This window comes from Psammomys obesus, unplaced genomic scaffold (genome assembly GCF_907164565.1).
Source record: "Psammomys obesus unplaced genomic scaffold, mPsaObe1.curated_primary_1811, whole genome shotgun sequence".
NCBI classification, from domain to species: Eukaryota; Metazoa; Chordata; class Mammalia; order Rodentia; family Muridae; genus Psammomys; species Psammomys obesus.
The window spans coordinates 6,108,896-6,136,388 of NW_026596120.1; the positions used below are offsets into that span (position 1 = coordinate 6,108,896).

At 37.5% G+C, this 27,493-nt stretch overlaps 2 protein-coding genes and 1 non-coding gene across 8 annotated transcripts in view; all 3 read left to right on the forward strand.

The window, feature by feature from the left end:
* Atr (ATR serine/threonine kinase) overlaps window positions 1-20,526 on the forward strand; it is a 103,336-nt gene extending 82,810 nt beyond the window's left edge. Inside the window, exons 39-47 of the mRNA XM_055629710.1 lie at window positions 88-222; window positions 1,835-2,035; window positions 3,233-3,376; window positions 8,002-8,152; window positions 11,756-11,912; window positions 12,022-12,175; window positions 13,321-13,472; window positions 19,173-19,278; window positions 20,255-20,526. Of these exons, the coding sequence (XP_055485685.1) occupies window positions 88-222; window positions 1,835-2,035; window positions 3,233-3,376; window positions 8,002-8,152; window positions 11,756-11,912; window positions 12,022-12,175; window positions 13,321-13,472; window positions 19,173-19,278; window positions 20,255-20,428 (1,374 nt within the window). The 3' untranslated portion in view covers window positions 20,429-20,526. The remainder of the gene's footprint in view (window positions 1-87; window positions 223-1,834; window positions 2,036-3,232; window positions 3,377-8,001; window positions 8,153-11,755; window positions 11,913-12,021; window positions 12,176-13,320; window positions 13,473-19,172; window positions 19,279-20,254) is intronic.
* Window positions 11,421-11,550, forward strand: LOC129693225 (small nucleolar RNA U109). The gene has a single exon (XR_008722848.1). It is a non-coding gene; the product is annotated as a small nucleolar RNA U109 (small nucleolar RNA).
* Window positions 20,527-23,625: 3,099 nt separating the features above from the next.
* Window positions 23,626-27,493, forward strand: part of Xrn1 (5'-3' exoribonuclease 1) — a 96,620-nt gene continuing 92,752 nt past the window's right edge. For 5 of the 6 annotated variants that reach the window (XM_055629642.1, XM_055629644.1, XM_055629643.1 and 2 more), the window contains exon 1: window positions 23,626-23,772. In XM_055629642.1, the coding sequence (XP_055485617.1) occupies window positions 23,698-23,772 (75 nt within the window). In that variant the 5' untranslated portion in view covers window positions 23,626-23,697. The remainder of the gene's footprint in view (window positions 23,773-27,493) is intronic. The other variant, XM_055629647.1, reaches the window with a different exon arrangement.

The following is a 27,493-nucleotide window of genomic DNA, read 5'->3' on the forward strand; positions in this document are numbered from 1 at the left end:
TAAACTCCCATTATGAATATTCTTTTTAAGTTGACTCTTGCCAACCAGATTTCATATGTAAGTGTGTTTACTCTGTTTAATTGGCAGTCCTCTTACCCCATGCGTGTGAACAGATGCAAGGAGATCCTTAACAAAGCCATCCATATGAAGAAGTCCTTAGAAAAGTTTGTTGGGGATGCAACCCGCCTAACAGACAAGCTACTGGAATTGTGCAACAAATCGGTACTTTCACAGATCCTAGTGCTTTCATCCAGTGTTAATAAGATTTTATAGAGATGTGTGTGTGATTTGAGCTTGTATGTTTCACTAAAGTTTTTAAGTATATCAGTATGCGTATATCAAAATATATCAAATGGTATATTTTAAATAGGTATCTTTGTATCTTTTCTTCCCCACCCCCTTTTTCTTCATAGTGCTAGAGACTGAACCAGAAACCTGATCTTGCTAAGTAAGGGTTTTATCACTAAGATACACTTCTACCCCCTGCATGAATTATCTTAATAAATCTTTTTTAAATTTCTAATATATATCCCTCTTTCAGATGTCCTCTACATTTCTGATTTTTTTTCCTGAAAATATATTTTTAATAGTTACCAATAATTTTAGGCAAAAAATATTAAGTCAACCATAGGAATATATGTAAAATGTATTAAAGCAGTCTCTGATTATACTGTCATATTCTTAAGCTTTAAAAACTTGTATGTTAACATATATATATATATATATATATATGATGGTCAAGAGAATGGAGGGGGTTTTTTTGTTTGTTTAATTGGTTGCCTTTTTCTAGTGTTCAATATGGAACCCAAGGCCTTATGCATAGGAGGCAAGCACTTTATACATGAGCTCTATCCCAAGCCCTTGATTTTCATTGTTTTCAGTATATATTTCGGTGCACAGGCATTGTGCTAAGGGAACAAAAGGACTAATAGAAACCTGTCTTGAATTGCTGGTAGATGTTTAAAGAACTAAGCGGATGGTTATCCTCCGGAGTAAATAAGTACTCTTTTCAGGATGCTTGTGACTGAAGTAGGAAAGTAATTAAAGGAGGGAATCACTATTCTTTGTAAGGAGTTGAGAGGAGGTAAAGAATGAAGAGATAAAAGTAGGGGTAGTTATTAAAGGGATAGGATTTTTTTAATCAGGTAAATAGGTAGTTTCATGTGACAAGTAATCAAATCCATTTATTTCTAGGTAAAAAGGTGAATAGGTGAGTTTTTTTGCCTTCCAAAAACTGTTCTCAAAAGAATAGATAGTCTTTCATTGTTTCCTTTAACTCTACTTGACCTCTGATGTACTTGACACTAGGAAAAACTTTTATTTATTAGATGCTGGCCATGTAAGTGCTTTACATGTTCAAGTGCTTAGTTCTTTATCTGAAACTACACTTAGAAATTCAGAGGTTTTTTTCCCCCTTGGTTTTAAAGGTATTCATACTTTAGGCTATTGTAACTGATGAAAATCTGTTGGCTTATCCCATAATCAAACACACATAGTATTCATCTTTACACTAAGAAATTCAGTATCATTGTCAAATGAGATTTGGTAACCTAAAAAAGTTGTTTACAGATTTTTCTCATGTCTGATAATAGATTTCTGGCTTCTACCATCTCCTTCGGACATTAAACACTCATATAATAGAGGAACTATTATTTATGAGGTAGAAGATGATAATGATTAAATGAGATGATTAAAAATCCTTAGGACATTGCATACTGCTGAGCAATTGAAGTTGTAAATGTGAAATGGTTACTGTGATTATGTTCTGTAATTCAAGGTAAACTGAGAAAAACTGAAATATTCTGTTTGTTTGTTTGTTTGTTTGTTTTTTCAGGTTGATGGAAGTAATTCTACATTAAGCATGAGCACTCACTTCAAAATGCTTAAAAAGATGGTAGAAGACCCAACATTTAGTGAAATCCTCATTCCTTTGCAGTCAGTTATGATACCTACTCTTCCCTCAATTTTGGGTGCCCATGCTAATCATGATCCATTTCCTGGGCATTGGGCTTATCTTGCAGGCTTCGATGATGTGGTAAACTCCAGTTTTATATAACCATAACAACAATTTTTAGATGTAGTTAAGTTTACACTTTCAAATTAAGCCAGAAATCTAAGTAACTAAATAAAGTCACTTAGTCACAAAGAAAACCCTAAAAATGTAGAGAAGTAAAATTTTCTTGTACAAAGTTAAATGATAAGGAATCATAACCAGCCTAAAATTTTGATTTTCACATGTTCATATTTCACCCTTGACTATTTTTCACAATTTTATTTTATTTTATTCTGTCTTAAAAAAAAAAAAAAAAAAAAAAAAGGAGAGCAGATGGAACACATACTCTTTTCTTCTGTTCCACACGCCCACCCATGACACATGGCTATAAATGTATGCTTTGTTTGGTTGGGGGTTGGTAGCTTGGTTTGGGTTTTTTCAAGACAGGATTTCTCTGTGTAACAGCCCTAATTATCCTGGAACTCTCTTTGTAGACCAGGCTGGCCTCGAACTCAGAGATCTGCCTGCCTCTTGTTTCCCAAGTGCTGGGATTAAAGGGGTGTGCAACCATGCCCTGCTTTATGTATGCTTATTTTAAGGAAATAGTTCTAGAGTACTTCTAGGGAAAAGCTTTTGAAAACACCATATTTATTCCAAAATTTCTATAGCTTAGGACATTTTAAAATTGTTTTTAGAGCCATTTACATTGTACATTATTATAATCCTGTTTTGTTTTTAACTTAAGCAGTATTTTTTAGCTTACTTAACTCATGTAGTAGACTTCCTTTTAGAGAAGTTTCTTTTTTTAAAAGCAAATTACTTTCAACTGATAAACTTACTCTTCGAAAGTTTTATATGTTTATATGATATATTTTTATAATGCCCTTCCAATATTATAATAAATATTCTTTATTATGCAAAATTTTTGTGGCTGCTTTGAAAGAACTGTCTGAATATACCTGTGTAAGTACTTGTTTTGCTGACAAAGTCAGGTTTATTTTGTCTTATTTATTTTACTTCATATGCATTCCTAATATTTAAGAAAGTGTATCCCTATTCATAGACAACCTTCTTTTTTAGCTTCTACGTAACTAAAGTAAAAGAAAATTTTAAAATACAAATTTACTACATACTCCCACTTATTTTTTATTATGATAATGCATGACTCAATATTTATAATATTCACATTTAACAACGAATTTCAGGCTTGTCTTAAATACAACACTTTCTATTTTTTAGGTAGAAATTCTTTCTTCACTCCAGAAACCAAAGAAGATCTCTTTAAAGGGCTCAGATGGAAAGTTCTACATCATGATGTGTAAACCAAAAGATGACCTGAGAAAAGACTGTAGACTAATGGAATTCAATTCTTTGATTAACAAGGTTGGAAATAATTTGCTTTTTTTTTTTTTTTTTTTTAAAGCATAAAGGCAGGTTTATTGGATGTAGCTTTTGGGTAGGGTCATTGGTCCCAAGAACCATGGCCAGGGAAGTCACCATGGGAAGAGAGGCAGAGAGAGGAAGGGAACCAAAATGTCTCTAGTTTGCCTGTTTTAAAGATTTATTTATATTATTTTCAATATATGTACCTGCGTGTGTGCGCCCATGAGTGCAGGTGCTGGCTACGGCTGGAGGCATGAGCTTCCCTGGAGCTGGAGATGGCTGTGAGCCACCTGAGATGGGTGCTGAGAACCGAATCTGGATCCTCAGGAAGAGCAGCAAGTGTTCTTACCTGCTAAGCCATCTGTCCAGCCTCACTGCATTTATTTTAGACTTGGAAAAGTTATTGTCATAGTAATGTGGACATAGGCAGTTAGATTATTCTTGAAATGTATGTTTTTATTTTCTCATTTTTGTGATAAAATGTACAGAGTATCATTTAAATCGAGTATATATTTCAGTGCCATTGAGTATATTCACAGTTTTGCAACCATCCTCAGGGTACCTTTTAAAAATATATTAACATTACAAATTGAAACTATTAAAGCATAACTCTCCACTTCTCCCCAACCAGTCTATAAAAACCACAGTTCTACTTTCTACCTCCATTAATGTCACCACTTTGGGACCTCATATAAAGGGTCCTTTTGGCTTGTTTCACTCAACTATATGTCTTCATGGTTCAGATTCAGATTCCATTTAAAACTGAATAATAAAAATTAAAGTTGTGCATCTTCTTTATCTACTTTCCATTATGAATGCTTGAATTTCCTCTACCTGATACTTTGAATGAGTATACCAGTATTTGTTCAAGTCCATCTTACCAGATTTTTATGTATATACATAGATAGAAATTGTCTACTTCAGTTAACTTTTAACAATTTAATACTTTCTACTTATCTAGACTTCAGGGTTTCTGTTTCAATGTTAGAAACAATAGGTTCTGTTTTTTATGACCTCACTGTTCATAGGTAATCATTAGCATTTTTTTTTCATTGTGTTGTTAAGTGCTTGCTATCTGACTCACAGAGATATGGGAAATCTAATTCAAAACTTTTTATTAGCCAGGAGTGGTAGTGGTAGCACCATTTAGGAGACTGAAGCAAGAACGTTTCAAGAGTAAATACAAAGAATCTTGACCTTGACATAATGTGGCAACCATCATCTTGTAAAAATTCTTGTTTCTGTTCAGAAAGCAAAGATCTCTTTTTCATTTTGTTTTGTGTTTTAAAAAGACTCATGATATGTAAACCAAAAATGACTTGAGAAAGGATTATAAACTAATGGAATTCCATTTTTTTATTAGTAAGTTTTACAAGCAAGACCCAGTCTCAAAATAAAAATTAAACTATATAATTATATAGTCTTTGTCTATTTTGAATTTTCGTCAACCAAACATTTATGATTACATAGCATATTTCTTTACATTGGTAAAAAAATTAACCATGTTTAGAAAGACAGAACTTTCTTAATCTTTCCACAAGCTTTTTGTCACATTTTCCCATCCTTTCCCTTTATTTCACTGCTGTCTCTTTAACTAACAGAATAAATAGTTGGAAAAGATAGAATAGCCCAAACAAAGGGCCTTTGTTTGGTTGTTTTTGTTTTGGAGGCAGAGGACGATTCCCTTGTGTCCTTGGCTGGCCTTTAATTCACTATATTGAACTCCTGATCCTCTTGCCTCCATCTTCTAAATGCTGTCTGTACCATCAAGCTGGTATGTTTTATGTTGTTTTTGTTTCTATGAACAGTCATGGGCTGAGGATATTGGATAAGAATGCTGAGGTCTGGGCTCAATCTCCAACTTCTCCTGCCCCTCCTCCCAAAACACGATATAGTCTATACTTGGTTTAACTAAATATAATTTAAAATTTACTACTAGGTGGTCATTTCAAAAGGAGTATGTTTGGGCTGGAGAGATGGCTCAGAGGTTAAGAGCACTGGCTGCTCTTCCAGAGGTCCTGAGTTCAATTCCTAGCAACCACATGATGGCTCACAACCATCTATAATGAGATCTGGCATGCAGGCCTATATGTAGGCTCACACTTGCATACATAATAAATAAATAAATCTCAAAAGCAATATGGTCAGAATTAATTTTTGCTTAAAATGTTACTTCATAGATGATTAAACCATTAACACATTAATACCAAAGCTCCTTCAGTGTTTTTCTGATTTCAGTGTCCGATGAACTGGCTTTAGGTTGTTAATTTAATCATAATACATTTTATTACTGTTAAGGTAATAAAACCTCTTGTTAGAATGGTCAAAAAATAAATAAATACCCTGGTTGTGAAAACTGTCTAATTTTGTTGGTTGTTGAGGTTAGACACTGATCTGTACGTAAGATTTTGTCATACTGTTTCCTAGCATTGGTGACAATTACTTATTCTTAAAGATTCTGTTTGTTTTTGTTTTGGTGGAGGGGTCTTTTGTTTTGGTTTTGTTCTTGTTCTTTTTTTATTTTTTAGTTTAAGATTTTAGACTGTCCTTGGGCTGGCTATGTAACCAAGGATGACTTTGAACCCTGATCCCCCTACCTCCACCTCTCAATGCCTTTCAGGTATATACTACCAGAGCTGGTTTAAATGGTGTTTTTTGGTCAATTGATCATATTTCTGAAAGGAACAGCTGAATTACTAGAGAAATTTCTTAGTTTCCTTCAAACAGATTCAGATTAAATATTCTACTGTTTGTCTATACCTGGTATTTCAGGATTCATCAAATGATCTTTCTTCTACCAGATGACAACTTTGAAATAAAACTTATAATTAATATAAGAAAAAGAGGTGAGGGAGGGTGAGATCGGGAGGGGAGGAGGGAAGGGCTTATGGGGGGATACAAAATGAATAAAGTGTAATTAATAAAAAAAATGGAAAAAAGAAAAAGAAAGAAATTTTAGCTATCATATAATGCATGGTTTTTCATGTATTTTATTATAGTTGTTTTTAAATGACATAATCCATATTTATATATACATATAATTCCATCATTTCCCCCTTTCCTCCTTCAAAACCCTCCCATATACACCTCCTTTTGAGTGCATATGTATATTCCTAAATATATAAAGATAATCTGTTCAGTGTTTGTTACTTACATGTATATATTCAGGGCTGACCATTTGGTTAGTAACCGATGAGTGTGTGCTCTTCCTGGGGGAAGATTTATTTATCCCGCTGTCAGCATTTCTTAGCAACATGTATTTCTTTGTCTAGGGTTAAAGCCTCTTAGTCTTTCTCCTTGCCACATTACCATGTCCATTGCTTGTCCAGTTTGTGTTTAGTAATGTTAGTAAGACTTTATAGGTGTAGTTCCTAATCCTTTGGCTTTTACAGTCTTTCTACCCCTCTCTTTTACAGTGATCCCTGAGCCTTAGGTGTAGGAGTTATTTGGTAGATGCATTGGGAATGGGCTCCACTGCTGTGCATTTTGACTGATTGTTTTTCTGTAATTGTCTCCATCTGTTGCAAAAAAAAAAGTCTCTTTGATGAGGGATGAAGACTATACTTATCCATGAATACAAGGACAAATATTTAGAATACAGTTACAGATTATACGTGTTTAGTAAAGTAGTGCTTATCAGTTCTCCAAAATCCATGACTTCACTAGCCCTGAACTGTTGGCATGAATTCCCCCTGGGTTAGCAGGTCTCCCGTCCAATTAGAGAGTTGGTTACTACCAGAGAATATGCTTGCCGCTGTTGCACCCTTAGGCTACTGTCCATGCTGGTTGGTGTGATGTATGGGTGTAATAGCTTGGTAGTACTGTTGGTTGTTTCCCTCCTTTGGAAGCTTGCATGGAGCCTTCTAGTACCACAAAAGTTAATCCTCAGAGAGAGGAGGTTTTTAGATCAGATCCAGCTGAGGGCCTGTAACTTTATGTCTGACATGCGTGATCTTTTCAGCAATAGAGACTGACCTTCCACCTCTGGAGAAAAACCAAGGGTAACAGCAATAGTCTATAATGTTTTGGGAGACTCTAGGACAACCATGATCAACAATTCAAAACAGGGCATCTTAGGCCTGGTGTTGGGTTTATTAGATGGTCTTTGGCCCTTGGAGGGAGCATTGTCAGTCCAGACAAAAAAAATATAAACTCTATATATTTATACACAGACGTGCATTTTAGGTTTGGGGGTTTGTTTATTTAATTTTTGTTAGCTAGTATGATTCCTTATGACTTTTTTCAGAGAGGAAAGTAAAGTAACAAGGATTTCTTATAGATAAAATTAAACATCAGTCTCAACTACTTGACATTAATGATATCTGTAATGCAGTAGAAAATAAATAATAGTATTTTGCTGTTGATATGTTTATAAATACTACCTTTCAAATACAGTATTCTGTTATATTGATAATGAAGAATTAAAAAGAAGATATTCCACGAGACATTTTAAGGTTTAGAAGTAGAATAGGGACATGACCCCATAGCTCCTTCTAACTTTCAGAATTATTCATTACAGCCTTCCATTAGCACTTTATCTAGGAAATGAACAATGTCTAGACACATTTGACATAATAGGAATTTGAATTCTATTTTTTTTTCATTTCTGTCTGTGTTTTTCATAGAGCTTAAGAAAAGATGCAGAATCACGTCGAAGAGAACTTCATATCCGAACATATGCAGTTATTCCATTGAATGATGAATGTGGGATTATTGAATGGGTGAACAACACAGCTGGCTTGAGACCTATTCTGACCAAAATATATAAAGAAAAGGGTACTGTATTCACTCTTATGATAGAAGTATATACTATGGGTTTGTCACCTACAGGCATGTGAAATATATACAAGTTTTTTGTTTTGGTTTGTTTTTTTTGTCTTGGTATGGCTTTGGAAGTTTTTTTGTTTTTTTTTATTTTTTAAGACAAGGATTTTTTTTGTGTGTTTTGGCTATTCGCTATTCTGGAGCTCACTGTGTAGACCAGGCAGGCCTCAGTCTCACAGAGATCTGCCTGCCTCTGCCTCCCAAGTGCTGGAATTAAAAAGTATGCACCACTACCTCTGCCCAATGTACGTAATATTTTTTTATTATGTCAATACATATATTTTACCTAAGCCTAGTGAAATTTATATTGTATATAAAAAGCATGTAAAGTCTTCTTTCTCCCCCTCCCCAGTGGTAAAAACTTTTGAGCTAACCTACAAAGAAAATCTGAACATTTATTTTTCTGAAATATTTGTTAGCAATTCTGAAATTACTTCATGTGCATTTAGCAAATAAGTAAATATCCTATGAACAACGAAAGTTCGTTTTCTTACTGTCAGAGAAACATAAATATTTGATGGATTAGAAGGCTGTCCTGGGGCTGGAGAGATAGCTCAGCAGTTAAGAGCACTGACTGTTCTTCCAGAGGACCCGGGTTCAATTCCCAGCATCCAGATGGCAGCTCACAACTGTCTGTAACTGTAACTTCAAGATCTGACCCCCTCACACAGACATACATGCAGTGGATGATACCAAAGTCAGCAGCTTTATCTGAAAAACACCAGTGCACATAAAATAAAAATGAATTTTAAAAAAGGCTATCCTAACTTGAAATAACTTTAGCAAAAATAATATTAAAGGTAATTAATTATAACCTAGGAAGTAAAATAAATATACCTTCATATTTATGTAAATAATTACTTTCACAAGTAGGTAAGTAGGAAAAAGTCTTTATTGTAGTAAAATTGTGATGAATGACTGCAGGACTGTGGAAAAAGAATATTACTAACTAGCAAACACCATAGGAACTGATGTCATAGGCAGTGATTATAAATGGTCTCCAGTAATCCCAGCACTCGGGAAAGCCACTGCAGGAGGGTCATGAGGTCAGTGCCAGCCATGGCTGCAGAGTGATAACATGTCCCAGAATTTTAAAAAGAAAAAAAGTAGCCAGGCAATGGTAGCACACGCCTTTAATCCTAGCACTCAGGAGGCAGAGTCAGGCAGATCTTTGTAAGTTCAAGGCAAGCTTGGTCTGCAGAGTGATTTCCAGGACAGCCAGAGCTATAACACAGAGAAACCCTGTCTTAAAAGATCCAAAAAAAGAAAAAATTAAGGCAAAAGTATGTTAAGAAACAGGTCATTTGTGATATAAAATCCTTTCTTGTGAGATAATTGTTAATTGTGAAAAGAAAAAAAACATAGTAACTTCATGATAGAAAAAAATAACTGATCAAATTTCTGTGTTGTTACACACCTATTTTTTGTTGTAGTTTTTGTTTCCCTACTATGTAGACTAGGATGGCTTCAAACTCAGCCCTATCTGCCTGCGTCTGCCCAGATTAAAAGTATGCTCCACCAAAATGCCCCCCTTTTGAAGAGTTTCAAAAATGTATTCATTAACAATTCCATTCATCTATACAGTATATTTTAATATTTATCTTTTTAAAAATCAGTGTACACATACTTATATGTGCAAATATGGCAGAGCTACAAGTGCACATGTGGTTGTCAGAGGTGACCTGCGTATCAGCCATCCTCACCTATCTTGTTTGACCCAGGGTCTCTTGTCGCTGCCTAGGCCAGGCCTTGAGCTTCCAGAAATTCTCAGTCTCTGTCTCTCATCTTGCTCTGGGAGCACTGGGATGATAGATGTGCACTTCTACATCTAGCTTTATGTGAGTTCTGAGGATTTGGAGTCAGATCCTCATGCTTACATGGTAGTTTATCCACTGACCCCATCTCCCTGGCATAAGTCTCTTTTTTTTCTACTATAATAATACCAGTTGTTGGATTCTTGAATTATAATCCCACCTTAATGCACTCTTCTTAACCTGGCTCTATCTATAAAGACCATATTTCCAAATAAGGTTATATTCTCTAACATATTGGGGGGGGGGGGTTGCTTTATTTTTTGAGAAAAGGTCTCACTGTGGAGCCGTGGCTGTCCTGGAACTTAAACTAGGTTAGACCAGGCTGGGCCTCACATTCACAGAGATCATTCTGTCTCTGCCTCCCAAGTGCTGGAATTAAAGTCATGTCCCATCACCCCAGCTATTCAACATAATTTTTTAAAAAACACAATTAAGTCCGTATCATAAGTAGTACTGGTAAATTACTCTAGTATGTGTATTATACTACACATGTAATATAGATCATGTCATTATTATTAAAAAGCCTAATTCTCTAAATAACTAGTTCAAATTCACGTGGTGAATGAGCATCTTGAACAGAAAAAAACTCAATTAAATGTTAAGAGTCCACCTTATAAATATTGTGGAACTATACAATGAATGAAGCTAAAAGTCACAAACCATGAGCTTGTCCTATATTGTATCCAGATGATTTTCAGTCTAAGGTTTAGTTTAAGAATTAGTAACATGCCAGAAGTGTTGGCTCATGCCTTTATTCCCAACACTTGGGAGGTGGATTTCTGTGAGTTTGAGGCCAGCCTGATCTACATACTGAGTTCTAGTTGTAGGATAGCCATAGCTACATAGTAAGACTGCCTCAAAAAGTTAGTTACCTGCCAGGCATGGTAGACCCCTTTTAATCCTAACACTCAGGAAGGAGAGGCAGGCAAATCTCTTTGAGTTTAAGGTTCACCTGATCTACATAGTCCCAGGCCATCCAGAGCAACATAGTGAGAGCCTGGCTTAAAAAGAAGAGTCAAGAACATATTGGGAGTAGTGGCACAGACCTATAAACTCAGCACTCAGGACACACAGGAAGGAGGATTACTGCAAGTTTATTTTGTAATATATTACAAAATAAATTTCTAAGTTCCAGGTTAGCCCTGGCTATAAAGTGAGACCTGGATTTAAATAACAGTAATCATGGTAATCCATGAATTTCATAGACTTGCCTTAGAGTAACTTATTTCAGAGGACCAGTTTGTCCTTTCTACTAGGAGTTCGAGTTACCCCAGTATGACATCCTGATCAAGAGAGGCTACTATAGTTTTAGTAAGAGTGGTAGCATTTTTGCAGTCCAGAGTAATCACTCACACCTAAATTTTTCTGAGTCTTATATTCTGGAGTTATTTGATCATATATTGGGGTTTTTTGTTCATTAATATTAATTTTTATCAATAAGAAGCTATATCCATAACATGCTATATCGATCAAGGAGTTCTCAGGGCTACCAACCTTACAGTAAAGGATAAGAAGTAGTATGTTTCTTCTACATTAAAAAAAGGTATATACTTTTTATAAGTATTAAGGAAAAACAGTCGTTTATTACTTTGTTACCATGTTTAACCATTTATATGCATGATTGATTGGTATTTTTCTATTCAGTTGGATCAAAAGTTGACCTTTCATATTTTAAGAAAAATTATTATTGCTTCTTTTCTCATTTGGCTGTGTTTAAAATTAGTATCATTCTGCTTTGTAGGAGTGTATATGACAGGAAAGGAGCTTCGCCAGTGTATGCTCCCAAAGTCAGCAGCTTTATCTGAAAAACTAAAAGTATTCCAAGATATTCTCCTGCCCAGGCACCCTCCTGTTTTTCATGAATGGTTTCTGAGAACATTTCCTGATCCTACATCATGGCAAGTTACCAAAAATATAATACATTGCTACAGTTTAATATTTATTTTTAAATTATCTTTTCTGCCTAAATCTGGCACAAAGTATTTGACAGGCATTGTATTTTTTCAGGTACAGTAGTAGATCCGCATACTGCCGTTCTACAGCAGTCATGTCAATGGTTGGCTATATCTTGGGGCTTGGAGACCGTCATGGTGAAAACATTCTTTTTGATTCTTTCACTGGTGAATGTGTACATGTAGACTTCAACTGTCTTTTTAATAAGGTGTGATGTGACTTCAGTTAATTGGTTATATTCCTTCAAATTTTCTCTCCCCAACAACTGTTCTCCCTAGCTATACCTTTAGTCATAGCTGCATAACTCAGAGAGTCTCTTCACCGGTTTTCATCGGTGGATCTCTAGGAAAGCTATTTAGGATGCAGAGAGTTAGAAAAATTATATATGAAAACTAGCATGAGCTTCTAAGTCCTGACTCAGTTACTAGCTGTGTGAAGTTGAGCAGATCAGTTCGTTTTACAGAGACTTAGTTCCATAAAGTCAGAGTTGTTTAATATTTCCAAACTTGACAGTATGTGAGTCTGATCTAGGTTAAAGAAAAAGTCAGGCTAGGGTATAGTTCAGTAGTAGAGCTTTTACCCAGTATGTACTGGGTCCTGAATTCAAGCTCTAGCAACTAAATAATAACTACACAAATAGTGCCAGAGTGGGTCCTTGAGAGTAAGTTAGTGGATACAGCCTTAAGGACTTCTGTAATTTACTACTGTTATAATTCTGGAGGAAGACTAGGAGGTCATCTCAGTTTTCCTTGACCTTATCTTCTTTGGATTGTTGTTAGCTATCACACAAAGATGAACAAGACAGTATACTGAGCTGAAAAGAAATCAAAGATAAAATACATGGTCTAGATCAAACCATACATACAAAAGGAAAATTTAGAATGACTGTTTAGAAGGGAAAAAGACCTAAGATAGGCCTGATAAGGAATGTCAGAAAGTGAACAGCTAGACTAAGGTGTTTAGTTGCCTGTCTGAGGGGGAAATCTCTGGTTATTTCCCTTCTATTTTAAAGTAATACTATAAAAAGAAAAAAATGAGGAGGAAGGAAGTAGAGACAGGAAAAGTTTTCATATTATATCACTGAGACTAAATATTGAATGATAAGTATACTCCATAATAATACTCAGCTTATAAACTGGAGAAACTGAATCCATTCGTCTTCTTGATCTTTTCTAAGATGAAGCCGTGGTTTCAAATTGCCCAAAAGCAAAGTTATATGGCTCTTTTCAAGAGATGCCTCTTGATTTGGAGGATATTTTTTTCTTTCCTAAAGAAGTCCAGATATGACATTCCAAATTCTTTGAGCAAAGGTTTTATAAGTTTATTATTATAATAAAACTATTTGTTTTTAAGGGAGAAACTTTTGAAGTTCCAGAAATTGTACCATTTCGCCTAACTCATAATATGGTTAATGGAATGGGTCCTATGGGAACAGAGGGTCTGTTTCGAAGAGCATGTGAAGTTACACTGAGGCTGATGAGGGATCAGAGAGAACCTTTAATGAGGTAACTACCTATACTTTGTAAATTATCTGCTAGTGACCATGAATGTACATACTGGTCCATTAGTAACCTTTCTTTATATAGAAACCACTCTGTTAGCTATATTTTTTAAAATACATTAAAAAAAAAAATAAGGCTTAGCATGATAGTCCATGCTTGTCATCCCAGCAAAAGAATCTTAAGTTCTAGGCCATTCTGGTCTACATCCTGAGTTCCAGTCAAGTCAGTGCTAAACAGTAAAGCCTGTCACCACCACTACCATTTCCCCCAAAAAAACACTTTTCACTGGATTTTGGTATAGTCCCATAATTACTCATTTACTAGCATTCTCTTAATTTTTAGATATGTTCAGCACCTGACACAAAACACTTCTGTGGGCATTAACAATTATTCTCAACTTTTTTTCTCCTTTCTACTTACACTAATCCACTCCCTATCTCTGGATTTCCTATAGTGAACATTTAATGTCAATTTGATCATGTAATTTGTGACCTTTTGTGTGTGTCATCTTTTCTGTAGCATAGTAATTCAAGGTTCCTCATGTGTAAGTACTTTATTCTTTATGATTACCAAGTAGTGCTCTAATATGTGAATGAGACCGTCATTCTTCAACCGTCAGCTAATAGGCATTTGGAGCTTCCACACTTTGGCTGCTATGGATAGCATGGCTGTGAACAAGCTCTATGTGTATGAATATTTTCAGTTCTTTGTGTATGCCTAGAAGTACAACTTTTGAGTTACAGTACTTTGAATAACCTTCAAACTGTTTTCTAAAGCAGGTATAAAAACTACAATCCCATTAGTAATGTGTATGGGTGTCCGTTTCTCCACATCTTCAACAGTAAAAATGTCGTTATTATTTTAACCATTCTACCGGGTATGAGGTAATATTTCATTGTAGTTTTAATTTGCATTTTTCTAATGACCAGGGATGTTGAGCATTGTTTTTTGTTCCCTTATTGGCATTTGTGTGTCTTCTTTATATAAATCTCTATTCAGGTGATTAGCATACTATTTTGGGGAAAGGTGTCTTGCTGTGTTACCTAGTCTGCCCTTAAACTCCTGAACTCAATCTATCCTCCTGCCTCAGCATCTCTAGTAGCTGAAGTATAGGTGTCTTCTTTGCCTGTGTTTTGATTGATTTTCTTTTATCCTTTAATTTTAAGAATTCTTTACTTATTCTGGATACAAGAAGCTTCTGACACATGATCAACAAATATTTTCTGTAATTTTTTTTTAACTTAAAAATGTATTTTGTGTGTATGGGTGTTTGACTGAATGCATGTCTGTGCACTACATGTGCCTTGTTCCTGTGAAGGCCAGAAAGGAGTCCTTGATCCCTTAACTTGAGTCAGAGACAAATAAGAGCGGTCATGATGGTGCTAGAATTACTCTCATGATGAACTGAACCATCTCCTCAGCCTATTTTCTCTTTGACAATTCCCTTTCACTTATGAGTGTTTGTTTTGGTGCTGGGGTTGAATCCAGGGCCTTCACCATGTTACATCTATATCCCTAGCCAAAGTTTTTAATTTTGATAAAGTAATTATTTATCTACATTTCATTCTGGTTAGTTTTGGTAGCACATGTAAATTTTAAAAAAGAATCTGTCTCATCCAAACTTGTGAGACTTTCTGTATGTATTGGAGCTTTTTGTTGTTTTGTCTTTGTCTTTTTTTTTTTTCTCCCTAATCATTTTGTAAGCTTAGCTCCTTTTTATCTTTGATCTCCTTTAAGTTACTTTGTGTGTATGGTGTGAAATAGGAGTTCACTTTCATTCTTCTTCCTATACAAATTTACTTGTCTTGGCAACTTTTGTTTTGTTAGTTACTATGTAGCCCTGACTGAACTGGAATGCACTATGTAGGTAGACCAGGCTGGTACTGAACTTGCAGAGATCCTCTGCTTCCCTAAGTCCTAAGGTGGGATTTTAAGAATATGTCACCACACCTAGCTACCATTTGTTGATAATCCTTTTTCCTATATTTAATTGTGTTAACTTGAATTGGTCAGTTGGTTTTTGTTGGCGTACTTTTTTAAAACTTTTATTTACATTTCTTATATCTCTTTCTCTCTACTCTACCCCACCCCAAACCCCTCTAACACCCCAACACTAGATAGGAGAAACAGCTATCGGGAGAGTGGGTGCAGTTCCCTTAGCTGATTCCTGCTGGTTAGGGTCGTTGGGTTCCTTGAAACCAGTCCAATCCTTGTTTCAGGAGATCTCCAACTTCTTGTCTCACTGCAGCAACGGTAACAGGAGCGGGGGTGGGGGTGGGGGGTGGGAAGGAACAGCAGCAACCATGTTCTTTCTCAGAGCTCCCCAACACTCTCTGGGCTCTGGCATTTATTCTCTCTCCAGATGCTTCAGAATTAAACTATCTGCAGCTGGCAAAGAGCTCCTCTCAGAGCCCGCACGAGGCAAATAGTTTGCTGCTGTGGACTGTCTGAATAAGTCCCACATCCCACACCTGGGATTAAAACAAAACCATGTTTATATCCACAACAGGTTTTCAGCAATTCCAATGTACCAGCTACCACTGTCTTAATAATAAATTTTGAAATCAGAAATCAGGAAGTATGAGCATTCTAATTACTTCTTTGTCAAGATTACTTGACTTGCCTGAGTCCCTCATATGCCCTTGTGAATTTTAAAACCATCAATTACTGCAGGAAGCCAGCTTGGATTTTGCTAGGAATGGCAATGAATTTGTAATTCTATTAGTAGTGTAGTAGCATCTTAACAACATTGTTTTCTGAACTATAAACATGTTTTCTATTTTATTAAATATTTATTTCTTGAGACAATTCACATTAAATATTAATTAATATTAAATAGTAATTTCTTGAGACAGTCTTTTGTAGTTTTAAGTGTACAAGTCTTAACTTTTAAAAGTTGCTTTCCTAGCCATGTGTGATTGGCCCATGCCTGTAGTCCCAGCACTCGGGAAGGCAGAGGCAGGCAGATCTCTGTAAGTTCAAGGACAGCCTAGTCTACAAAGGGAGTCTAGGTCAGCCAAGGCTACACACAGAAACCCTGTCTCTAAAAAAACCAAAAGAATAAAAGTTGCTTTCCTGAAGATAGAACGATGGCTCAGTGTTTAAGAACACATACTGCTCTTATATGTGCAGGACCCCAATTGACCCCAATTGAGTGACAGCTGCCTGTCACGCCATCTCCAGGGAAACAGGGTATCCAATGCCTCTGGCCTCCTTGGGTATTTCAGGGGCTTTAAGGAATCCCATCTGGGGTTTAATAATAAAGACCAGAGACATTTATAAAGTACAAAGCTGTTAGCCTGTTTTTCGGGGCCATCCCTCAGCTACCCATCTAGCTCCACCAGGCTACCCTGCCCTGCTCCTGTTCTGCTTCAGTCTCTCTCTTCTGGTTCAAGCTGCCAGCTCTTATTTACCAAAAGCCACATTCCTTTGTCATACAAAAAAAAAAGCTATTAGCATAGTAGGAAAAGTTCCACAGCTTGCTCATTGGTTCAGACTACAGCAGAACTACTCTGTCCATATCCATATCTAATATCCAATATGATAGTGTTGCATTTTGTCCAGATAGAGGGCTACGTGACCTTCCATGACCTCTCCCATGGCAGCTTGCTTTTTGACATGATAATCTCAGAAACTCCTCTTTTGGGGCAAGTGAGGAAGTGACATTTATATATCTTGCCAGCACCTGGCACTGCCAGCACAACAATTAACAACTGAGACTACAAGGACAAACTTTGTTAGCCAGTTGACAGAATATATGTGGGGGGAGTGTACCCCATGATTTGGGCATTTGTGTGCGTACAGTACTTTCAAGAGCTTTGTTCCTTAGCTAGATGGGTCAGCCTATAAAGCACTGTCTCACGGGTGTAAGGATCTGAGTTCAGCTCTCCAGAATCCATGTAAAAAAGCTGGGTGTTGTGGCACCCACCTGTGGTGAGATGGGAAGGGAGACAGCCAATGACTGGAGCTTGCTGGCCAGCTTGGATTACCTACATTTGTTCTCTGCCCTCCACACCAGCATCCTGCACTAGCTTTCCATCCCTTTTGTTTCAGGCACTGAGTCCTAATTTACAGAAGTACAGCAGCTCCTGTCCTGCTTGGCTTCATTTGCTCTAAGTAGTTACGTTTTAGCAATACTTAAAGGTTTCCCCCTGCAGTAGCAACTCAGCTGCAGATAGTGTTTTACTTCTTTTCCAATTGAAATGCTTTTTCTTTTTTTGTCTAATTGGCTGGGTTTAATCATATGTACTAGAAGGAGAAAGGGGAATTTTGCTCCTAGAAATAAGGCAATCAGTCTTTCACATTTAATTTAGTGCTGTGCATTTGGAAGCCCAAGGTCTGCATCAGCTGTATTCATCAATTGCTTTCTCCTTCTTTTCTGAGATGGGGGTCTCACTGAACATGGAGTTAACTGATCAGGCTGGCTGATCACTGAGCTCCAGGCACCACCTATTTCCACCTCCTCAGTTAGTGAGTTAAGACATGTACTGCTTTTTATATGGTTGCTGGAGATCTGAATTCAGGTTCTGAAGCTTGCACAGTGGGTATTTTAATTGATTTGAGTCGCCTCTCCAGAAAGGCAGATTTTTTTAAGTTCTCTCTTTTTTTTTTTTTTTTTTTAAAAAAAAAAAGCAGAATTATAAGCATTGTGGTGAATACTCTGTTACAAACATAGGTAAAGGAACATTCCTTGCCATGAGTTTAAGAGATCCCACATGCACACTTCTTTCTAGAAAAGTCAGGAAATGCCTTTCGAAGTGGCTGAAATCTCAGTTGACCAAGCACAGAATAAGTGTTCTGAGAAATAGAAGGTGAGTGAGTTTTAAGAAGGAAATGTTTTTAAAGCAGTAGGAGAGGAAAGGAAAGCATCCATTCTGCAGAGTTCCAACTGTAACTGAACGTTGTAGTGTAGAGGAGACAGAGTAAGCAGGGAGGTTCTGTTCTGGATTAGGAAGTAAAACTGGATGACAGATGAAGAGTTAAGGATGATAATTTTTGTTCAGGGAAGAGTATAAATGATGTTTGTTGCTGCTTTAGGAATATAGAAAAAAAATAGGAAAAGACAATGAATTTTGTTCTGAAAATAGTTTGAGATATTTGTAATCCATCTAAACAAGTTTCCCATAGCTAGTTGAAGTTGATGTCTAAAGCACAAAAGATGTGAGGTTAATCTGTATGGTAACTGAAGGTAGTTGTATATTCTTCGAACATAGGAGAGGATAGGTTAATAAATACTCATTTATCAGATGACAGTATATATCTTGAGATGTAAGGCAGAATTTATCTTCCCCCAAAACACCTGACTCCCCTCTACCTTAACTGTCTACCTTTCCCTTACTTTACCCCTTATACTCCCAAAATAATTTGTTTGTTTGTTTGTTTGTCTGTCTGTCTGTTTTGAGACAGGGTTTCTCTATGTAGCCTTGGCTGTCCTGGACCTGCTTTTGTAGACCAGACTGACCTCGAACTCACAGCAATCTACCTGCCTCTGCCTCCCTGAGTGCTGGGATTAAAGGCATGCACCACCATACCCGCCTTCAAAATAATTTCACATAAGGTATCTGAAAATGTAATATAGTCCTGTATCTTGCCATAATACCTTTATCTTCCTATTCTTCACTTATTCTACTTTTAAATACTAAGATTTCTTTTTTTTTTAAAGGTATTGAATATGTTATTACTATATATCTGTTTCAATTTTAGTGTCTTAAAGACTTTTCTGCATGATCCTCTTGTGGAATGGAGTAAACCAGTGAAAGGGCATTCCAAAGCATCACTGAATGAAACCGGGGAAGTTATCAATGAAAAGGTTAGTATAAGCTGCAGCTTGGTGTGAGCTAATAGTTTCTCTTTCTTTAAATGAGAACTGATTCCAAATATTATTGGTGACCAAAATATTGACTACTCTGAAATCTAAAATTAGTGAAAACCTCAGAGTTGAAAGATACAGACTGAGGATTCTTTTTTCTCCCCTTCCCAGTTTTGCTACTTGGGATTCAACCCAAGGCTTTGTGAATGCTAAGTACATGCTCTAATTAATGTTAACAACCCCAAGCTTCATTCCTCAGTCCAAAACTTATTTATTTATTTCAGATTTAGAGACAGAGTTTCTCTGTGTCACCTTGGCTATCCTGGACCAGGCTAGCTTTGAATTCACAGAGATCTGCCTGCCTCTGCCTCCCTGAGTTCTGGGATTAAAAGCACATGCTACCATGCCTAGCATGAAAATTATTTTTCTAACAATACCATTCTCAATTTTGCATTCTGATAATGTTGTTTCTTAAAAGAGATGTAAATAATTCCAAGTATTTACTTAATATTCCATTGTATGCACTAATGTAAATTTACTAGCCATTAGAGCCTCGCCACCATCATTAGAGTCTTCACTTAAATATTTAAGACCTAACATTTCAAAATAGGTTGCTGTTTGTTTGCTATATTTTGTTTCTGATAGTGGAAGGGAATAGAACCCAGGGTCTCCTGTCTACTAAACACACATTCCATCACTGAGCCCTCAAAACAGATGCTTTAAATTATTACATTTTTGGAATTGTGATGTGCATAGTTACGTGATTTTTATAGTGCAGAAAATGCCCAGTTAGTAAATGTGAAGTCACTGCGACATGAAAGCCAGCATCTCCAGCTAACTGTATTTGTTTCATTGCACAAATGGGATATTGTTTAGGCAGACAGTACTGACATTCAGTAGAAAAGTAGAGATTCCAGATTATCAACATTATCTGTTATTGGGTCTATAGCCTTAATGACTTTATGTATCTTTTTAGGCCAAGACCCATGTTCTTGACATTGAGCAACGACTACAAGGTGTAATCAAGACCCGAAATAGAGTAACAGGATTGCCGTTATCGATTGAAGGACATGTGCACTACCTCATACAAGAAGCTACTGATGAAAACTTGCTATGTCAGATGTACCTTGGTTGGACCCCATATATGTAAAATTGTTTCAAAGAATATGTTAATAATCTAAAATTCATGTGTTAAATCAGTGGTGTGTCTTTAATTATAAATAAAGTACAACATACATTTTCCTTATATTCTCATAGAAACTAGTATTTCTCTGTGATTTTTAACAGTATTTAAAATAATGGGTTCAATTCTTAAACATTGCTTTCTTGTATTCCAACTAGAGAAATAGAACATTTCATTCTTATGATCAAAAAATATATATAATTACATTTTCTAATGTAATTTCTAATTACATTGTTTATACATTTCTAAGGGTTAGCGTGTGTTTTCATGTGAACAACAACGAAGTTATACTGAATTCATCTTGTGGGCAGCTCTTGTGGAGTGGACCTGTACCCAGAGCTACCTCTTCTGCCCTGGAGGAAGTGATAGCACATCATTAAAAGCACTTCATAAAGCTCTGTATATACATGAAAATGTGATTAAGGAAGAGAAACTCAAGAAGCACGGATGTGAGAACTAAACAGCTAGTTAATTATTCATACTTTTTAAATGGGATACTGAACATTGAACCATGCTAAGTGTATGTTCTACCGCTGGGCTGCATCTCAACCTCAATATTCTGTAAATTTAAGAACACAACCACACTGTTGATGCGCCACCATACACAGTCCAGGAGCCATGGAAAACACCATAGTTAAAATTCTGTAAGATTTTTAAATCTCAAGTTTTTAATGTGTTCTCTGCACACTTTCTTAGAGATTGAAATGAGAAGAACTGCAAAGTAATACATTTATTACAGTCAAATGGAAAGCTGCTAAAGAGAACTCTGCCTCCCCCCCCCTTATGGGTAAAAGTATAATGAGGTAAAACACAATAAGCCAGAAGACATGAATGTGAAAACTGAACATACAGTTTTCTATTCAGATCTTAATGCTTATAGTAAAGACAGCATAATTAGGAAATCTTCTTTTTCCAATACTCTGTATATTGGGGGTGTTTAATATGTTTACCCATTTAAGTGTTTTATTCATATAAACCTGTTTAAACTAATTAGTTAATTTGCATTGAGGTATCTTCATTGTATGTAGTGCTGGATTATATCAGGATCATTTCATACAAATATATAATATATTTTAAACAAATTCTTCCCATAGTCCCTGCTGCTCCCATCTCAGTCTCTTTTGTTCCCTTCAATAGTGTTGTTTCTGCTCTCATGTCACATATACATGCATGATTTAAAGTAGCTATATGAAATCTAGGAACCATAAATGAAAGAAAAATGTTATCTTTCTGAGACTGTTTAATATGAAGATTGTCAATTGCATTTTCTTGCAAATGATATAAAACTTCATTTTTAATGAAAAATTATATATATGTATAATATGTACATAAACATATGCATGTATATAAAATATATACATATATTACATTTTCTATATTCCCCATATATATATATTTTTAAGATTTATTTAATATGTATACAATATTCTGTCTGCATGTACACCTGCATGCCAGAAGGCACCAGATCTCCTTATGGATGGTTATGAGCCACCATGTGGTTGCTGGGAATTGAACTCAGGACCCCTGGAAGAGCAGCCAGTGTTAACCTCTGAGCCATCTCTCCAGCCCTCCCATATATTTTTGAAACATTTCTAAATACAATGCCAATCTAATCTTTTACATTAAGATCAAGGTCATATTGAATGCTTTATAATCTAAATATTTCAACCTTATTTTCATTTCCCATAGGAAAATCATATTTTTTACAAATCTAACCTGTACAATGAGATTTGGAAACATTTTAAGAACAAAAAAAGCTGAGTGTAATGGTGCACATCTGCAATCCCAGTCCTCAGTCAGAGGCAGGCGAATCTCTGAATTCAGGACTAGCTTGGTCTACATAGTTTCAGGACAGCCAAGGCTACACAGAGACCCTCTCTCAAAAAAAACAAAACAATGCTTTGTTGTACGAGTTTGTAGATATTGAGGAGGAAGTGCATGAGAATGAGTCTTCGCTATACAACCCTTGCATGGAGACTGAAGTCACATATATGGAAAGTTCTCTTGTCTAAACGATGCTGTCCAAGTATTAATCATGGAAGACGGACAGTATCAAAGGAAAGAAGTAAACTTCTTAAGTACCTATTGTAAGGAGAGTTACATAATGATAGAGCCAGGTACAGAAATGTTCATGGTGGCTTTTGTCCTGTTTGGTTGAGGCAGGTTTTCACGTAAGTGTGGATGACCTTGTACTCCTGTTCCTCCTGCCTCCATACCAGGCTTTTTGAGTTTTTGGTTTGAGATTGTCTTTCATATCGCCAAGGATCTCCCTGAACTTGCTGTGTGAGGATGGCCTTTACGTTCTGATCCTCCTATGCCTTAAAGTGCTGGGATATATGTGCGTGCACTGCCACAAACAGACTTTTTGTGGGGTTTTCTTGGTTTGTTCTGAAACAGTATCAAAAATTGTGGGCGAGGAGAGTAATCCAAAGTCTTGAAATGCTGGACTATTACTCTTTAAAAGAAACTCTTCTGTAGGCTTACATTGCTCAGAGAAAATAACTGCCCTCACAGGCTAACCAGAACTTTTCCAGTCCTTGTCGAAAAAAAAGAGTTAAGTTCGACTTGCCCAGAACGGCAAGTCCGCAGTACAAACGACGTCCAATACCCTCTCTTCCCTAGGGTTTCTACTGCTGTGACCAAAGCAGCTTGCGAAGGGAAGGGTTTATCTGGCTTACACCTCACAACACAGCCCATCATCAAAAGACTTGAAGCCGCGAAGGACCCCTGCTCTCTGCGTGTTCACTCAGCCTTTCCTGTACACCCGCGGACCACCGGCCCAGGGGTGGAACAACCCACGTCGATCATTAACCCAAATATGCCCACAGGCCGATCTGGAGGCAGCGTTTTTCTCGGCTGAGGTTCCTCCTGACCCTGCACGTGTCAAAGTGACCCAACACTGACCAGCACACCCTCCTACTATCCCTTGAAAGTTTCCGTACCACCTTCAGGCGCACGCCTCTACCGACCGACGTCTGAAACTGAGCTCCCCTTACCCCGCAAAGCACGCCTCTCTCGCCGCCACCAACGAGTCCGGAAGCGCAGCGCGGCGGCGGGATAGAGAGGCCGCCCCGCCCGCCGGCACCGTCCTTCCCCTCTAGGACGGCGGGTCGCTCTATGGTCTGGCGGACCCTGTGTTGTCATCCTTCGAGCGACGGCCGGAGGCGGCGGCGAAGGCCCGGGCGGGGCGTTTGGTTTCGTTTCTGCACCGACTGGAATTAGTGTCGACGGTCAAAATGGGAGTCCCCAAGTTTTACCGATGGATCTCGGAGCGGTATCCCTGCCTCAGCGAAGTGGTGAAGGAGCATCAGGTGGGTGAGCTCAGGCCGCGGCGCAAAAGGCGGGCCCGCGGGCCTCTCTGCCTTCCAGCTGCCCCCGGTGCTGGTCAGCAGCGGGACGGGAGGAGGAGAGCGGGGGACAGGCTCGGCGGCCTCCAGGTGAGCCGCGCCGGCTCGGAGGCAGGTCCGGGAGGAGTGGCCGCCCGGGTGCTGGCGGCCGGTCCGAGCTCCCCCTGGGAGAGCCCTCCGCGACTCCCAGGGCGCTCTCCCTGCCCTCCTGGGAGCTAGCTGCAACTGGCGCTTCGCCCTCGGCTGCGACGGTGAGTGGGAAATCTCCCCGAGTCCATCGTCTCACGCAGAGCAACAGACCCGTGTACAAGCAATAACGTCCCCGTGGTGGAATCGCCGAGGACTCCAGCCGCGAAGGGCTGCATTGGCCCCGGACGCCCTGTCCGGTTGATGTAGCCGATGGCTCCTGTTTGTGCCACCTTCTGATACTCCTGTTAGCCCCCCCAACAGTACCGACCCCCTATTGCCTAAACGAACAAAACGTTTATTTGGAGCGCAGGGGTCGGGGGATGATATTTTGCGGCTTTGTATGACAGGAAGAGCCCGAAACATTACTACTAATACTTGGTGTATAATGACCCCACAGCATCGTTCATGTGCGTTCTAAAAGTGTGTGTTTGTATTTCTATATGTTGGAATATATTTGCGTGTTTGAATAACAGAGAAGAGAAACTAAGTGTTCCGATAGGAAAACTAGACTTTGAATGATAATTTAGTATGTCACATTGAATGACTTTAATGACTTTGTCTGGTTTACAGAAGGAAAAAAAAGTCTTGTTTTTGAAATTTGTGTGGCTAATTGAAATACTTGTGATAAGTAGCACTGTGTTAATACTGGGAGCTGTCAGTTGCATGGGGTTTTTGTTTTGTTTTGTTTTGTTTTTTTAAGGTACTTATAGAGTCCAGCCCCTGGAAATGATTCTTTTAAGTTTTAATAAAACTTGGCTTATTATTTTAAAAAGTTTAGAAAAAGTACAAAATGCTAGCTTGTCTTTCATTTATTTGAAACATAGGCTGAGTTAGATATAAAGGGTATTTATTTCCACGGAAAAGAGTGAAAATGGAGACAAATTGTCTTTTTCAGGAACTTTGATCAATAAATATTTGATAGCACCTAATGTGTTCAGTAACATCTTTATTCTGTGCTCTTTGACCACAGACATTTATTTGGTTAAAATATCTTGGAGTCTCGATCCTGAGGAATTTTGTTGCAAAAACCAAACAGTCTTTTAAGGCAACATTATCACATTGATAGCAAGATAGATTCTGTGAAAGTTTTACAGTGGCTGGAAATTGAAAGTAAGGTTGCTTTAAAATTACAAGGCAAGTAAACTTTAAACCCTTGTGCGTCAGCAGCCCATGGTGTCCTACACCTTTAATCCCAGCAATCAGGAGGGAGAGGCTTGCAGATCTCTTAATTTAAGGCCAGCCAAAGCTACATAGTGAGACCCTGTTCTCAAAAATTGAATGAATGAATGAATGCGGGCAGACAGATGGCTCAGTGATTAAGAGCCCTGATTATTCGGACCTGAGTTTGATTCTAACACCCACAACTGTAACTTCAGTTCCACAGCATGGTACATAGACACACATGCAGGCAAAAAACCCATACACATAGAAATAAACAGAAACTTGATGTATCAAACTATTGCCTTTCACAAATGTCTTATTTATTTTAAAAAAAGATTTATTTATTTCATGTAGATGAGTGCTTTATCTGTATGTATGCATGCATGTCAGAAGAGGGCATCAGATCCTAGTATGTAGATGGCTGTGAGCCCCCATAGAGTTTCTGGGAATTGAACTCAGATCTCTGGAAAAGCAGACAGTGCTTTAATCACTGATCCATCTCTCCAGCCCCACAAATGTTTTATTAAAAAGCGACCAGAAAAGGGGCACTAAGCAAAGGACACAGTACCCAGGTAAGAGCTGCGAGTGTTGTAGAGCACCTGTAACTAGCAGACCACAGCCTTTAAGCCACTCTAATAAATCTCCTTGTGATATATAGCAATCCTTTCTATCAATTCTGCCTCTAGCAAAACCTGACTTAATACAAGGTTGAAAGAAAAAAATTTTGAAAATTAAAAACACTCAAAAGGAATGCAGGGCCTGGAAATACAGCTCAGCAGTAAAACCTACCATGCTTGAGGCCCTTGCTTTTGTCCCCAGAACGAGGAAAAAGGTTCTCAGGAGAAAGTAGCCATTAGGAGTGGTAAGGTAATAATATAAGGATAAATACAATAAAGAACAGATATTTCTGAAAAAAAAAAAAAAAGGGGGGGGGGGCAACAGAACAAATACTGAAACTGTGATTAAAACTGTGTGTGTGTCTGTGTTTTTCAGGATATTTGATCCTATTGTGAACCTCCAAATTGTGAACTGTAAACCCTGTTTCTTGTTTGGTGTGGTTGAGCCACCTCACACACCTTTCATCCAAGAACTTTCTGTTTATTGTAAACAGTTGGTTGTGGTGTGACTCAGCCATCCCCAGCATACACCTCTAATCCAAGAGGTTTCTGTACACCAGATTTAATGATTTGAAAAATAACCGTAGGTCAAGAGGAGGAGCAAGAAACCAGCTGACAGGGAGTGAAGCTTAGGAGGGACTTTGAGTTGCGGGGTATTTAAGACAACATGGAAAAGTAGAAAGGACTTTTGGCTTAAGCTCTGGCTTTAGCTCAGCTCCCAGGCTTTTGGGGCTTTGAGCTAGCAAGCCTTTGGCCTTGGGTTTTTGTTTGTTTTTTTTTTTTGGGGGGGGGGGGGGCCCTTTTCCTCCTGAGCTGTCAGTTGAGCTATCAAGTATTTTGGGTTTTATTATTGGTGTTGCTTTTGGGGGTTGTTTTGTTTGGGTTTGGGGGTTTTTGTTTTATTGGTTTTTGGTTTTGTTTTGCATCCAGACCTGAGCTGAGAAGTAAGGTGAACTGGGTAGTTCTCTGCCTCTCTGAGCTAGCAGGTTTTCACCCAGCATCTGGATCCTGAGTCTTTATCGGTTAAATAGAATGGTTGGAATTTTTGCTTTTCGTTTATAAAAACATATATATAGTTGAAAACACACGTCAAAAGAATATACCATGTACTGAGAATATTTATTCAGTTGACCAATGCCAAGCATAATCTTGTTAAAAAGATTCTTTGTAGAAAAAGAAAAGGGGTAGTAGCTTTAGTTTGAGTGTTCCTAAATGGGAAATAGCAATTTTGTTCCTGTTAGTGTCCCTTCAATAGCTGAAGGGCAGAAGGAGATAAAATGAAAATAATTAATAAATTAGAAACAGTTTCTACCCATATTAGTCTGAGGCAGGATAGGGAGTTAGGAAATAAAAGGGAAGAATGAAAGGGTTTCTTTCCCTCAGTCATCTGGTTCTAATATTTTGAAATAACTAATTTTGATATAACTAACCAGACTATATACAAAAGCTGTTATTCCCTTTCTAAGAAGCATCACTATCAGACCTGTTTAAAAAAAAAAAAATTCCTTAAGTCCAACCTCCTTGACCTCCTTGTAACTTTAATGTCTAAGTAAGGATCATTTTGATCAGTGTTTTATCGCTGGTTGTCCTCCGTCACCTACAAGCCTTCACAGTGTATTTAAAAGCATCTCTTCAAAGACAGATTTCTACAAGTAAGAAAAATATGCCATCGCTTACTTTCCCTTAATATTTAAACTTATTGATAAGTGTGTAGCCTC